The sequence below is a fragment of the Carcharodon carcharias genome, chromosome 9, assembly GCF_017639515.1.
Source record: "Carcharodon carcharias isolate sCarCar2 chromosome 9, sCarCar2.pri, whole genome shotgun sequence".
Taxonomy (NCBI): Eukaryota; Metazoa; Chordata; class Chondrichthyes; order Lamniformes; family Lamnidae; genus Carcharodon; species Carcharodon carcharias.
This window is the reverse complement of record NC_054475.1, coordinates 143,651,042-143,665,353: the sequence shown is the minus strand read 5'-3', so window position 1 is coordinate 143,665,353 and position 14,312 is coordinate 143,651,042. Positions and strand designations below refer to the sequence as shown.

General features: G+C 42.9%; 1 protein-coding gene across 4 annotated transcripts in view; it reads right to left on the bottom strand.

Annotated features, from left to right (window-relative positions):
* The window catches only part of LOC121281843 (copper-transporting ATPase 1-like), a 75,026-nt gene that overhangs the window by 37,158 nt on the left and 23,556 nt on the right, over positions 1–14,312 (bottom strand). For 3 of the 4 annotated variants that reach the window (XM_041194894.1, XM_041194892.1, XM_041194893.1), the window contains 5 exons: positions 12,923–13,654; positions 11,495–11,743; positions 5,481–5,644; positions 1,249–1,410; positions 385–461 (listed from right to left, as the gene is read on the bottom strand). In XM_041194894.1, the coding sequence (XP_041050828.1) occupies positions 385–461; positions 1,249–1,410; positions 5,481–5,644; positions 11,495–11,743; positions 12,923–13,654 (1,384 nt within the window). The remainder of the gene's footprint in view (positions 1–384; positions 462–1,248; positions 1,411–5,480; positions 5,645–11,494; positions 11,744–12,922; positions 13,655–14,312) is intronic. The other variant, XM_041194895.1, reaches the window with a different exon arrangement.

The window sequence follows — 14,312 nt, the reverse complement described above, 5'->3', positions numbered from 1 at the left end:
TGGCAAAGAGCTGGCACAAATACAACGAGCTGAATGCCTTCCTTTTGTGTTGCACATTTTATTGTTTTATGAAATGTTATGGCAGCAGAGCAGATCCAATAGTTACAACATTTAGAAGCTATAGGATTCCCTGAATCATTCAGTAAAATAAAATTTTGATATGATTTTGAGCCTAATCATGGTACTGTGCACCATGACACAATGAGATTTGTAACAAAACGAACAAGAAAAAAAGGTAGCAAATCTGCATTCAACTTCAAGGGATAGCAGTATGTATCAAATTCTATTGCCTTATATGTTACTTGTTCAGTCTTTCAAATTGGTTTCAACATTTTATAAATAATTTTTAATAATTTGAAGGTTAACTTCATATGTGGAACTTACCGACGGATTTCTTCTCTGTGATCCAGGTGACTTGCAGAGCGATCTCTTTTGACTAAGGAAGCTTCAAAGCCTAGATCCTGCACAAACAAACCAAGATTCAGAGCTCCTACATGATGGGTTTTGTCCCTTTCACTGCCTTGACAAAATCATTCAATTGCATTGCACAGTGTCTTATGCTTAACTGTGTAAAGAACCTTAATTCATTCACTTTATTCACATGCTTGCCATCAGTAGGGTTAGCATTTATTGCTGATCTCCAATTGCTCGAGAAGGCGTGAGCCTCCTTCTTGAACCGTTGCAGTCTGTATGGTGAAGGTGCTCCCCCAGTGTTTTAAGTTAGAGATTTCAAGAACTTTACCTAGCAACGATGAAGGAAAAATGATATTTTCCAAGTTAGGATAACATGTAAAATAAAGGGGAACTTGGCAGTTAGTTTTTCCATATCTGCTGCGTTTGCCCATCTAGGTGGTGGAGCTCATAGGTTTGGGAAGTGCTGTTGAATAAACTTTGGCGAGTTGCTGCAGTGCAGAGCAGTACACATTGCAGACATAGCGGTGGAGGGTGCAAATGTTTAAGGTGTCCATAATATCTACAATATTACACAGAAAATACAAGTATCTGTTTGATATCGTGTTTATCAGATAACATAAATATACTTAAGCCAGCTAAGTCTGTCCCATATGCAGTCAAGTCAAATGCAATCATCATAACCCTGTTCTTGGGCAATACCAGGGGTAAATCGATGCAGAAAATCGCAAGATATTCGAGAAATAACATAGTATATGACAAAAACTAGAATATATTTATAAAGCACCTTCAAATTGTCAGCTTATAACACAAAAGATTAAAGTAATCAAAACTTACCTCAATGCATTTGATGACATCACGAGGGCCAATGCACTCTGGGTCAAATCTGATGTGAGCCTTATTGGTTGCAAGAGCAACTGACGTATAGAGTATACCTTTGGTTTTCATAAGTGTTGATTCAATATTATGAACACATGAGGCACAAGTCATCCCTCGCACCTAGGTAAAAATCAAAGAACTTGATGGAGTTTTTTTTTTGATGAGGTTGCAAAGTGAGTTGACAAGAGTGAGGCTGCTGATGTTATGTATACAAATTTCCAAAAGGCGTTTCATAAAGTGCCACATAACAGGCTTGCCAGCAAAGTTAAAACCCCAAAGAATGAAATGAACATTGTCAGTATGAATACAAAGTTGGTTTAGTGACAGGAAACAGTAGCAGTGAACAGTTGTTTTTCAGACTGAAGGAAGGTATACAGCAGGGTTCCCCAGAGGTCGGTAGTAAGACACTGCTTTTCTTGATCTAAACTTGGTGTACAAGGTGCTCGGTCAAATTTGCAGAGGACACAGAACTTGGAAGTAATGTGAACTGTGAGGATGATAGAGCACATAGACTGATGGACTGGGTGGACGTTGGCAGATGAAATTTAATGCAAAGAAGCATGAAGTGATTCATTTTGGTAGGAAGGATAAGGAAAGGTAAAATAAAATAAAGGATACAATTAACAAGGGAATTCAGGAGCAGAGGGGCCTGGGGTTATGTGAGAACAAATCATTTAAGGCAGCAGTGCAATTTGAGAAAGTGGTTAATAAGGAATATAGGCTCCTGTACTTTATATAAAAGGGGCACAGGGTACAAAAGCAAGGAAATTGAAATGAACCTGTGTAAAACACTGGTTCAGCATCAACTGGAGTATTGTGGGTACCACATTTGGAAGGATGTGTAGGCTTTAGAGGCAGTTCAGATAAGAATTATGAGAATGGTTCCACTGATAAGAGACTTCAATTACGAGGACAGTTTGGAGAAGCTGGTGCTAATCTCCTTAGAGAAGAGGAAGTTGAGAGAAGATTTGATGGAGGTTTTCAAAATCATGAGTGGTTTGGACAAAGCAGATGGGGAGAAACTGTTCCCATTGGTGGAAGAATAGAGAACAAGAAGACAGCAATTTGAGGAGAATCGACATAGAATCAAAGGTGAGATGAGGAAAAAAGCTTTTTTATGCAGCGTGTGGTTAGATTCTGGGAATGCACTGCCTGAAAATTTGATGGCGGCAGATTCAATTATGGGATTCAAAAGGGAATTGGTTAATTATTTGAAAGGAAAAAGGTTGAAGGCTACCTGAAAGTACAGGAGAGTGGAACCAGCTGAGTTGCTCTTGCAGAGAGCTGGCATGGACCTGATGGGCCGATTGGCCTCCTGTGCTATAATCATCCTATGATTCTATGAAATATTTCTTCAAAACCATTAAGTTGTGAAAGTTAAAGTGAGCTTTCTTCATTCTAGATGGGAACTCATCTGCAGCTGAGTGCCAGTGGCTGACTGCAATCAGACACGATAAGAGTTAGCATGTTCCTTCAGGGAAGATGGGGATGGGGAGTAGTAGCACCCTAACTATGCTGGCAGACTGAACATCACTAATCAGCAGAAAAGTGCAACAGCTGACCTCTTAAATTTCTCCAGAACGTAGTCAACATTTGGCCCATTGATTGCTTGCAAGTTCAATTGCTCAAGAGTGGCATAATGTAATGGTTGTCTCAGCCTCAAGGCTTTACCATCACGAAAATGTAATAATTCTCATAATATTAGTGATTTATTGTAAAAGCGGGTTTACAGTGGGGTTTGGATAGTTTCTCTGTGTACATGTGTGTGAGGGGGATTTAATTGAATTGGAGACAGCTGGTCTGGTGGCTTTGAGATGCTAAATATGTAAACATGGCTGAAGTTTTAGAATGTGTGGTGTGAGGAAAATTTGTATTTATAGATAAATTTGGGTAATTTGAATTTCAAAGAAATGGTGGGATGTTACGTCTAGCTAGAGGAAGCTAAGCAAAAGTATGTTTATTTTTCCCCAAAGATTACTAATAATATGCACACTATGAGGTAAGTTCCAAAGACATATCAGAACAATGGAATTTGCATTAAAAAGGGAAAACACGTATAAACGTGTATAAAGGAGAGAAGGCTATGTGTAAGAGGGAAAGGAATTCTAAGACAAAACAAAAACAGAATTACCTGGAAAAACTCAACAGGTCTGGCAGCATCGGCGGAGAAGAAAAGAGTTGACGTTTCGAGTCCTCATGACCCTTCGACAGAACTTGAGTACGAGTCCAAGAAAGAGTTGAAATATAAGCTGGTTTAAGGTGTGTGGGAGGGTGCGGAGAGAGAGAGAGAGAGAAGTGGAGGGGGTTGGTGTGGTAGTAGGGACAAACAAGCAGTGATAGAAGCAGATCATCAAAAGATGTCACCAACAATAGAACAAAAGAACATATAGGTGTTAAAGTTGGTGATATTATCTAAACGAATGTGCTAATTAAGACTGGATGGTAGGGCACTCAAGGTATAGCTCTAGTGGGGGTGGGGAGAGCATAAAAGATTTTAAAATATTTAAAAATAATCGAATTAGGTGGGAAAAGAAAAATCTATATAATTTATTGGAAAAAAAAAAGGAAGGGGGAAGCAGAAAGGGGGTGGGGATGGGGGAGGGAGCTCAAGACCTAAAGTTGTTGAATTCAATATTCAGTCCGGAAGGCTGTAAAGTGCCTAGTCGGAAGATGAGGTGTTGTTCCTCCAGTTTGCGTTGGGCTTCACTGGAACAATGTAGCAAGCCAAGGACAGACATGTGGGCAAGAGAGCAGGGTGGAGTGTTAAAATGGCAAGCGACAGGGAGGATTGGGTCATTCTTGCGGACAGACCGCAGATGTTCTGCAAAGCGGTCGCCCAGTTTACGTTTGGTCTCTCCAATGTAGAGGAGACCACATTGGGAGCAACGAATGCAGTAGACTAAGTTGGGGGAAATGCAAGTGAAATGCTGCTTCACTTGAAAGGAGTGTTTGGGCCCTTGGACGGTGAGGAGAGAGGAAGTGAAGGGGCAGGTGTTGCATCTTTTGCGTGGGCATGGGGTGGTGCCATAGGAGGGAGTTGAGGAGTAGGGGGTGATGGAGGAGTGGACCAGGGTGTCCCGGAGGGAGCGATCCCTACGGAATGCCGATAGGGGAGGTGAAGGGAAGATGTGTTTGGTGGTGGCATCATGCTGGAGTTGGCGGAAATGGCGGAGGATGATCCTTTGAATGCGGAGGCTGGTGGGGTGATAAGTGAGGACAAGGGGGACCCTATCATGTTTCTGGGAGGGAGGAGAAGGCGTGAGGGCGGATGTGCGGGAGATGGGCCGGACACGGTTGAGGGCCCTGTCAACGACCGTCGGTGGAAAACCTCGGTTAAGGAAGAAGGAGGACATGTCAGAGGAACCGTTTTTGAAGGTAGCATCATTGGAACAGATGCGATGGAGGTAAAGGAACTGAGAGAATGGGATGGAGTCCTTACAGGAAGTGGGGTGTGAGGAGCTGTAGTCGAGGTAGCTGTGGGAGTCGGTGGGTTTGTAATGGATATTGGTGGACAGTCTATCACCAGAGATTGAGACAGAGAGGTCAAGGAATTCTAAGATCTAACACAAGTGTGAAAAGCCGCCAGCCTTTGTGCACCAAGTTGCTGTCTACAGGAACCGAAGCCGAGAAAACTCACTTTGAATTCTCTTATCCAGGGTAGCATAGGAGAATAGGATAGACAGAGTGCGCTGCTTTCCCTGGATCTGTTTAACTCTATTTGTTTTTACTGTTGCCTTAACGGAGACATAACTGGGAGCCAGATTAATGAGGGGTTTTAGAAGTTATTATAGTAGTAATTTGTAGGCCTATGTATGTGCTTGAAATCTTTTCTTTTGTTAATAAATGTTTAATTTAGCTTTCTAAAAACCTCTGAAGTTGTGGTAGTCTTATCAATTCTGAATTCAGGGCATGCATCTTGAAATAAAATACAAATTGCAAAACAGCTGTGACTGCGTGATCAAGTATCCCTCATGGATTTGATCTGATGGACACACATCATCTGCCGGGCACACATCATCTGTCATGCCATAACATTACCAAGGACCCTCCTGGTCATGAAAAGTATTTCTAAACATCTGGCAAATCAGGGTTGGCAGTAGCTATGTGTATCATGATGAAATTTTTGGGTGGTTGGGATTCCTGCACTTGATACTCTGAACAATTTAGCAATATTTGAACTGAATACTCACAACAAGTTCCAATTGACCATCTGATCCATCATAGTCCTCCAGCACAGAAGCTCCAAAGCCCAGTTCCTTTATCAACTCAGCAATGTCTGGGGGCTTTACGATCCTTGGGTTATACCTCACTTCTGCCTTTCCAGCCATTAGGGCGACCAATACAGAATATATTCCTTGGCAGAACCAAAAGTGCAAAATTCACAGTCAGCTAAAATGCTGCATTGTGACTCCTGCTTTTAACACTGAAAACAATTTCAGGATTTGTGGTACAGGTACCATCAATACCCACATACTGCTAACATTTTGTAGTTGCTGAACAAGTTAAAAGTAGTAAGAGGCAAGAGGTTAAATAGTAGCACCTTAGTTAGGTTATTTACTGCTTGAACCCTGACTGATGAATTTTGGCTGAAAATGCATTTTGTGCATTTAGAAAAGAACTCAGTAGGAGAAAGTGAAAGTACCAAGGCGAATTTTAATTCAAAGTTCTAAAAACAGATATCTAACGCTATGTTAGTCATGGCAAGAATTAGGGTATAATAAGTGAGCCACACTGCATGCTAGAAGCTACATGTTTATCAAAATCCATCTGGTATAAATATTGAAATGAAGTCATTAATACACAGAGCCCTGTCCTTTGCAGACAGAAGAAGCACGTCCGCTCATTGCGCCTTTGTCAACTAAACAAAAGCTTGGGGACAGGCATTCCCCATGGTAATGCCTTGATCCAGCAAAGTCAACCTGCCTGGTTTGAATTTAAACAAAAGCTTGGCAGTTAATTGTTCCCTTGTGCATTCTCCATGGCAACATTTCTACCAATCAGAACCCATTTGCTAACCAGTCAGCACTCTCTTGACATGCAGTATAAATTGTTGCTCCCATTACAATTGGCATTCTTGTGAATCTGACCTAATGAGGGCAAGACAAAAAGCTTCAACAGCATGTCTCTTTTTTTTCAGCAATACTCGAATATATTTAATGCCCAGCACAGGAATTGAAAATGTGATCTTGGCTTATCAGCAACATGTGTAAAGCAAATGCCACATTCAAATACATAAATAGATAAATCTGTACACTTAAAGTGCTGTAGATACATAAATGTGGTGTCGCTCTCCCTTCAAGCTAAGAGAAATAAAACATTGTGCCTCAATCATCATAATTAAACTAGAAGAGCTTGAGAAAAATATGAAATTTTCAATACAAAAAATACACAGAAGACAGTTATTATTTATGCAATTGCATAAATATGAATTTTTTAAAATCAAACTTAAATATCTTAAGTGGACTAATAGAATGGGTTGGACTGCAGGCTTTGGCCAGAGCCAAGGCTACAATGTGGCAGCAGATTAAAATAGGGCCGTGCTGAACAAAATATTAGCGATGGGGGGTGGGGGGGTGGCAGGCAGCGGGCTAGAGAGTTGGGGGGGTGCAGGCCAGAGAGTGAGGGAGAGAGAGGCTAAAAAAAGTGGCTAGAAAATCATTGGTCTATGGCGTGGAACAGTGCAAGCTGGAAATGAGGCTTATATTTAGACAGTGTCATAGGATTTGTGCAGTGTGGACGGTTGGTACAGTGCAAACAGGCTTACATGAGACCATGCTTTAATGTCAAATTAAGATTATCTTAATTAGTGACAGATGGGGGATTGTGGGGGGGGGGGCGGAATGTGGGTGGTGGCGGGGAGGGGTGGGGGGCGGTGGATAGAGAGGCAGGGAAGACAATTGGGCCGCAAATAGGCAAAGGAGAAAAGAGTCTCCCAGCTGCGACATGCCATGATGCAGCACCTTAGGTGACACACACACACAAAACTTTTATGAAAATGATGCACAAATGCAAAAATTGAAGCACAGAGCTCCTTTAACACCAGAAACATTAATAATGCTTTCTGTGGAGGCCTGTAAAGGATATCATTTGGAAAACAGGTATCTGAATTTTGCTTTATAAATTTAATTCATAGAGTTTCAAATCAGTTTAAAATCAAAATCTACAAAATTATCTTACATGCATACAATACTAACAGAAATTAAAAGGAAGGTTTAAATGTCTAAGAAGGCTATAATTTAATTAAGTGGTTCAGAAGAAAGCCAAGGATGACTGGAGTGACTAATGGATGTCATCTGAAAGCCAAAATTACATTATAATCCCTTATTGATTCACAAACATTTTTCTCCTCACACTTAATACGTATTAAAGCAGAACTAAATTTAATTAAGCTGTCAAGTTTGATTGACTCTGGTCAGACTGGGAACACACTGAGCCCTTCAGGGATATTTTTATCGCAGGACTTTCAAGATTGGAATTTTTGAAGCGTGTTGGTTGCAGGAGGCACAGAAAATACAAGGTTAGTCACTGCAGTTTTAAGGTTCCGATAAGGAATGAGTGAGAGCTGAAAACTGTGTGACGGGTCTCAACTTCAGCAAAGCGGGTGCTGCACTGGATGCTACAGACGAGTCCAAAGGGGAATCTTACTCCGGCCTCAAACAATCCCTGGTGCAAGTCCCAACGGGTGATAAGCTGATCCTCCTTGGCAACTTCGATTCCAGAGTTGGGAAGGACACGGACCAATGCGGACATGTAATTGGCAGAGACGGAAATCCAACACCAAAGGTACCTTGCTCCTAACAAAATGCCTAGAACGCAGCCTTGTCATAACCAACACCCTGTTCTGTCAAAGAGACAAATACAAGGCCTCATGGTACCACCCTCGCTCCAAGCACTGGCACCTGCTTGATTACATCATTGTCCAAGCGAGGGACAGCAAGGACGTGCATTATTCCTGCACCATGACAGAAGCCGATGACTGCTGGGCGGCCTACCGCCTAATTCACTCTGTCGTCAACATCAATGTAGCCCCAAAGCAGCGACGGCAACAGAAGTAATGCCGCAGGAAAATCAACAGAGGCACTCAAGGACCCTGATAAGACAACCCTATTTAGCCAGCGCATCACTGCCAGCCTGGCGACTCCCCATGACCCAGAGACAGCGTCCACAGCGCCTGGTCTGCCCTCAAGGCCTCCATCATCAACACCTGAAAAGAGACGCTTGGTCACTTGACCAGGAAACACCAAAGCTGGTTCTACGAGAGCAACCAGGAGATGATAAGCCACAAGCACAAGGCACTTCTGAACCCGAAACAGCAACTCAACCCGAGAGCAAGTAAACAGCTCTACAGGCAGCTGAAGGCTGAGGTCCAGCAAAAAACCCACGACCTAAAGAACAGATGGTAGGTGGAGAAGTGCAGGAGATCCAACAGTTAGCCAACAACAATGACATGCGAGGTTTCTTCAGCACAGTCAAGACCACCTACAGCCCAAGCACCCATAGCCCCACTATTGGCCAAGAACGGAGAGGTGCTCATCAAGGACAAAGAGGGAGTCAGCGCCTGCTGGAAGGAGAACTTCAAAGATCTTCTTAACAGAAACTCTGTCTTCAACATGAGTGCCCTCGACTCCATCCTGCAGCATGCTACCCGCCATCTCAGCACAACCCCCAACCTGGCACAACGTAGTAAAAGGCATTCAACAGCTAGAGAGCAACAAGGCATCAGGATTAGATGGAATCCCCGCTGAAGCACTAAAGCATGGCGGAGAAGCATTATTGGCATGAATACATGGCCTCATCTCCCTTAGCTGGAAGGAGAAGAAATTGCCAGGAGATCTCAGAGACGTGACCACCTTTAAAAAAGGTGACAAGTCCGACTGCACTAACTATAGAGGAATCCCCTGCTGTTGGCCAAAGGGAAGGTCATCGCAAGAATCCTCCTCAATCTCCTTCCCCCTGTGGCTGACGAACTCTTCCCAGAGTCGCAATGCAGATCTGTCCACTAAGGGGCACAACAGACTTGATCTTCACCGCACGGCAACTGCGAGAGAAATGCAGGGAACAGCACCAACCCTTGTACATGGCCTTCTTTGAACTCACAAAAGCCTTCGACACCATCAACCATGAAGGATTATGGAGCATTCTCCTCCATTTCGGCTGCCCCAAAAGTTTGTCACTATCCTCCACCTGCTCCACGATGATATGCAAGCCATGATCCTGACCAAAGGATCCACCGCTAACCCAACCCATGTTTGGACCGGGAACAAGCAAGGCTGTGTCATCGCACCGACCCTTTTCTCGATCTTCCTTGCCACAATGCTCCATCTCACCCCCAGCAAGCTCCCCGCTGGAGTGGAGCTAAACCACAGAACAAGTGGGAACCTGTTCAACCTCTGACACCTGTAGGCCAGATCCAAGGGCATCGCATCTGTTTTTGAACTACAGTATGAGGAAAATGCTTGCGCCTGGGCACACTCTAGGCCGAGCTCCAAGCCAACTTCAACACCTTCAGCAAGGTGTACGAGAGCATGGATCTTACACTAAGCATCGGTAAAACAAAAGGTTCTCTCTACCAACCTGTCCCCTCCACAATGCACTGTTCCCCCCACTTATCAAAATTCACAATGAGGCCTTGGACAATGTGGACCAACCACTTTCCATATCTTGGAAGGCTATTGCCAACAAGGCCAGACATCGATGACGAAGTTCAACACTGCCTTCAGTGTGCCAACGCAACCTTCGGCTGCCTGAGGAAGAGAGTGTTTGAAGACCAGGGCCTCAAACCCAGCACCAAGCTCATGGGTTACAGAGCAGTAGCGATACCCACCCTCCTATATGGTTCAGGGACGTATAGGCACCTCAAAACTCTGGAGGAGTGCCACCAGTACCCCCTCCGCAAGAACCTGCACATCTATTGGAAGGAAAGACACATCAACATCAGTGTTCTCAGTCAGGCCAACATTCCCAGCATTGAAGCATTGACCACACTCAATCAGCTCCACTGGGCAGCCTACATCGTCTGCATGCCTGACAAGGGACTCCCGAAACAAGCACTCTACTCGGAGCTTCGACACAGCGTGTGAGCTCCAGGAGGGCAGAGGGAATGCTTCAAGGACACCCTCAAAGCCTCCTTGAAAAAGTGCAACATCCCCACCGACATCTGGAAATGCCTGGCCCAAGATGGCCTGAAACAGAGGGAAAGCATCCAGAAAGGAGCTGAACACCTCGAGTGTCATCGCCAAAGGCTAGTTGAAGCCAAGCGTCGACAGAGAAAGGAGCACATGGCAACCTGAACACCCCACCCACCTGTTCCCCTACCACCATCTGTCCCACCTGTGGCAAAGACTGTGGGTCGCGCATTGGACTCTTCAGTCGCCTGAGAACTCATTTTTTGTGTGGAAGCAAGTCATCCTTGACCCTGAGAGGCTGCCTAAAAGAATAGAAGTTACAAAAAGAAGTTGGAACATATAGGATGGCTTACTTAGTTAGAAGGACAAAAAAAATGTAGCCCCATCTGTAATAATGATGAAATTGAGAAACAAGAAAAATTGCATAAAGGGAGAGAGAAGTTGAAGGCTTGATGTGAGAAAGCCAAGATGTTATTTTTGCAGTCATTTCATTGCACAATTCAGAATCTAATCAGGGAACTATTTTGCAGTTATGATGACAAAAAGGAACAATGCTAGTTGTTTCAACTAAAAATAAAAAGCTGTAATTACACAGGTCAGTTTGCACCCAAACAGAAAAGTGTTTTCCATCAAGCTGAAATGTTAACCTTTCTTCCTCTTTCACACATTGGATTGGTTGATCTCAGCCAAGGTAGCAACTGGTAGCATGAGAGTTGACCTCAGCAATCTTTGCCCAGAAAGATAAACACTGGCTTGGTTCCCATTCTTCATCACAATGGGCTTCAGGTGAGGACGGGAATGAGCAGAGAAATGTTACATTCTCCATGCTCTCATTATACATATGCAAGACATGATCACCATATCACCTAAAGGAAAGCTGCAGACTGCAGATGAACTAGACAGGGCCATTAATTAACAGCTTCAGGTGTTGAAAAAGGAGGAATCACTCTTGTTCACTTTCACACACAACAGAATGTTGCAACTTGAGATTTCAGAGAGAGAATAAACTAAAATTAACAATTTGTAAAAGGTTTGTAGTAAATTAAATCCCATAGAAGGTACAGAACAAATTTTCTTACCATCCTCCTGTTTCAAGTTCCTCTCAATGTTAGCCACACAGGATGCACAGGTCATGCCGGTAATCTGAATAAAACATTTTTCTGGCGCTAGAGCCTCCATGTTCTGTTGGGTGATGCCCGGCTCCTGTGATAGCATCTCCCCTTTCATGTTGGTCATCCCAGTTTCACGTAGCCCATTCCTCAATTTTTTGTCTTTTACAGACACTTTGGGCAAAACTTCTGTGGGTAACACTGCAGGTTCTGTACTTGCTGCAATTATATAATTTGGGTAACATTTTCAGTTATGATAAAAAAGCATTATAAAACTTGTCTGCAAATTCAAAGCCAGCAACTATTCAACTTTCCTCAACTGATGTCAGCAATTAAGTGTTTTCACTCAGATATAAGTCCACCATTTTTATAGAGCCTCTCTACATTGCTCGAATAATATGTCTTCGCCTCAGTCCCAGGAAAGCAGCCTCTTTATGCCTGTGTAATATTTCTATTTCACACACCAACCTCCCAAGCCTTCAAGTAAGATTGCCACTGAATTGCTGCCACTCTGCTTACTAGGAGCCAGGTAAGGTTTGCTAAAACTATACCAGATAGGATCCTTACAACTTACAAAGGAATTTGGCAGTCCATTAGTTTAGATGGGATTTAACCCCAGGTCAGAATGGAAGAAAAATGCCCAGTTCTACTATGCACAGAAATCCTTTCCTAACCAGACTCACGATGGGGTATGGTTCTTAATATCCCACCCAAAATATGGGCCTAAGCAGTGAGCACTTGCAGGCTGCTGACTAAAGCAGGGTGGCATCACAACCAAGCCTGATTCCCTTCTCACATAACACAGTCACCTGTAGCAAAAGCCAATGCATGAAACTTTGGAATGAGAACTCCTACTTGTTTCTTTCCCCCCAAAATTAACCTTACTGACCTTGGATTAAGTGATGCATTCTGGTTAAGGTTATGGCTGTATGGCTCACTCCTATAATCTGCAGTGAATTTAACAACGAAAGTTTGCTCTCTTCACTTATTTAAAAAGATAACTGAGAGCACACTATACTTAATGAGCAGAATACTCAAATTTTCCTTAATATTTAGTTATGATTCTTCTTTTTGCTCCAGTCAAGGGACGCACATACAACCTAAGCAAGTAATGTCAGCATTCCGATATTTTTGCACACCTTAAATTCTCCCTCAACAGTACTGCATCTAAGCAAAGCTCACACCATCCAGAAAACAAAAAAAAAAGGATGGGACTTCTCCACTAGCAGTGTACCAAGAGCGGTAATGATCTGAGAGTCAACCATGCACCTTACCCTTAAGATCAAGTGGCTTAGGGAGGGTGATCAGTAAATGATCAGAAAGGGTGTGCATAATTCCAAATTTTTTTTAAAAATCTAGAAAAGGAAAAGCATACTTAGTTATATTAAAAAGCATTACCAGGAAGAATGGCCTCAAATCCCATGTCATCTATCATGTCCCTCAGTTCCTCGGGGTTGGTAAATAGAGGATCATACTCCACAGTTCCATTCTGCTGTGCTAGAGAAACATGAATTGATATCACTCCACTTTTATTTGAAATGTTTTCTTCGATAGATTTCACACAAGAATTACAAGTCATTCCTTTAATATTAATTACTGTCACACTGCTCAACCAATGCTTCCTTAAATCCAAAGCAGGCGGCTGTGGTGAAGATAGCAAAGGATGCTGAGCAGCACTAAGAGCAGGTTTTTCAGAGTGACATTCATTGGGGAGTGAAACTTTGAAATTTCCTGGCGGCAAGGCCTCAATAGCCTGTTTTAAGGCATTTGGAGTAATCATGGCTGGGTTGTATTGTATGGTAGCACTCTTAGATTCCAAAGAAACCTTGATGTTGTGCACAGCTGGGAGTTCCAATACGTTACTCTCAATGTTCGTTACACAGGAACCGCAGTGCATGCCATCTATTCTGAGGATCAAGTTTGTTTGTCTGTTGGTCACCTCCTGTGGGTCAAGTTTGGTCACCTGAGTTGCATTTATTAGGCGCTCAATGTTAAAGTCAAGCTTCAGAGGTTTGGCCTTGGTTTTGATTGTGGCAATAAATCCAGCACTTTCGATTTGAGTCCTGAGGTCCTCTGGTGTGATGAGGTGGGCTTGGTACACAATCGTGGCTTCCTGACTATTCAAAGAAACTAATATTTAAAAAGAAACATCAAGTTAATTTTAATTAAATTGATTAAAACAGTTTTTAAATTATGTAAACGTAAAACATTACATTTTCAATAACCAAGATCAAAAAACTCTTGCTCTCCCGAATGGACTAAAAGACAAAAACTCTATGAGATGTAGCACTAAGCCACACAAACCTGAAGGTCTTTGGATTAACTCCAAGCTGAGACCAACAAATTCAACAGACTCCGAAACTCCAACTGGAGTCCCTGTCCTTGGGCTAGGGGTGAAAAACCAACAAGGGTTCCAAGTCTTCACTGACTATGGCTAAAGAGTTTACTTGGCGCACATCAGGCCAGGATACAATTAGGCTCGACTGTTAGGTCCTCCACATTCATGCTGACCACGATTTGGCCAATGTTCAACACCTATGCACACATTTGAAGAATGCCTCTTGGTCAAATACCAGAGGGCTTCCAGCCCTTGTGGAATCGCACCTAGCAACAGTCAGTTCCTCAATGAAAGAGGAAAGGACAACAAAAACACAGAAAAAGTACCACAGTTCAACCAACATCTTTATATTTCATGAGTGGTGTTTCATCAAAACAAGGGGATCCCATTTGAAATGTTAATTTATCTTTTCCTTCCTGATGGTCATTCACATCTGTGCACTTCCATTTT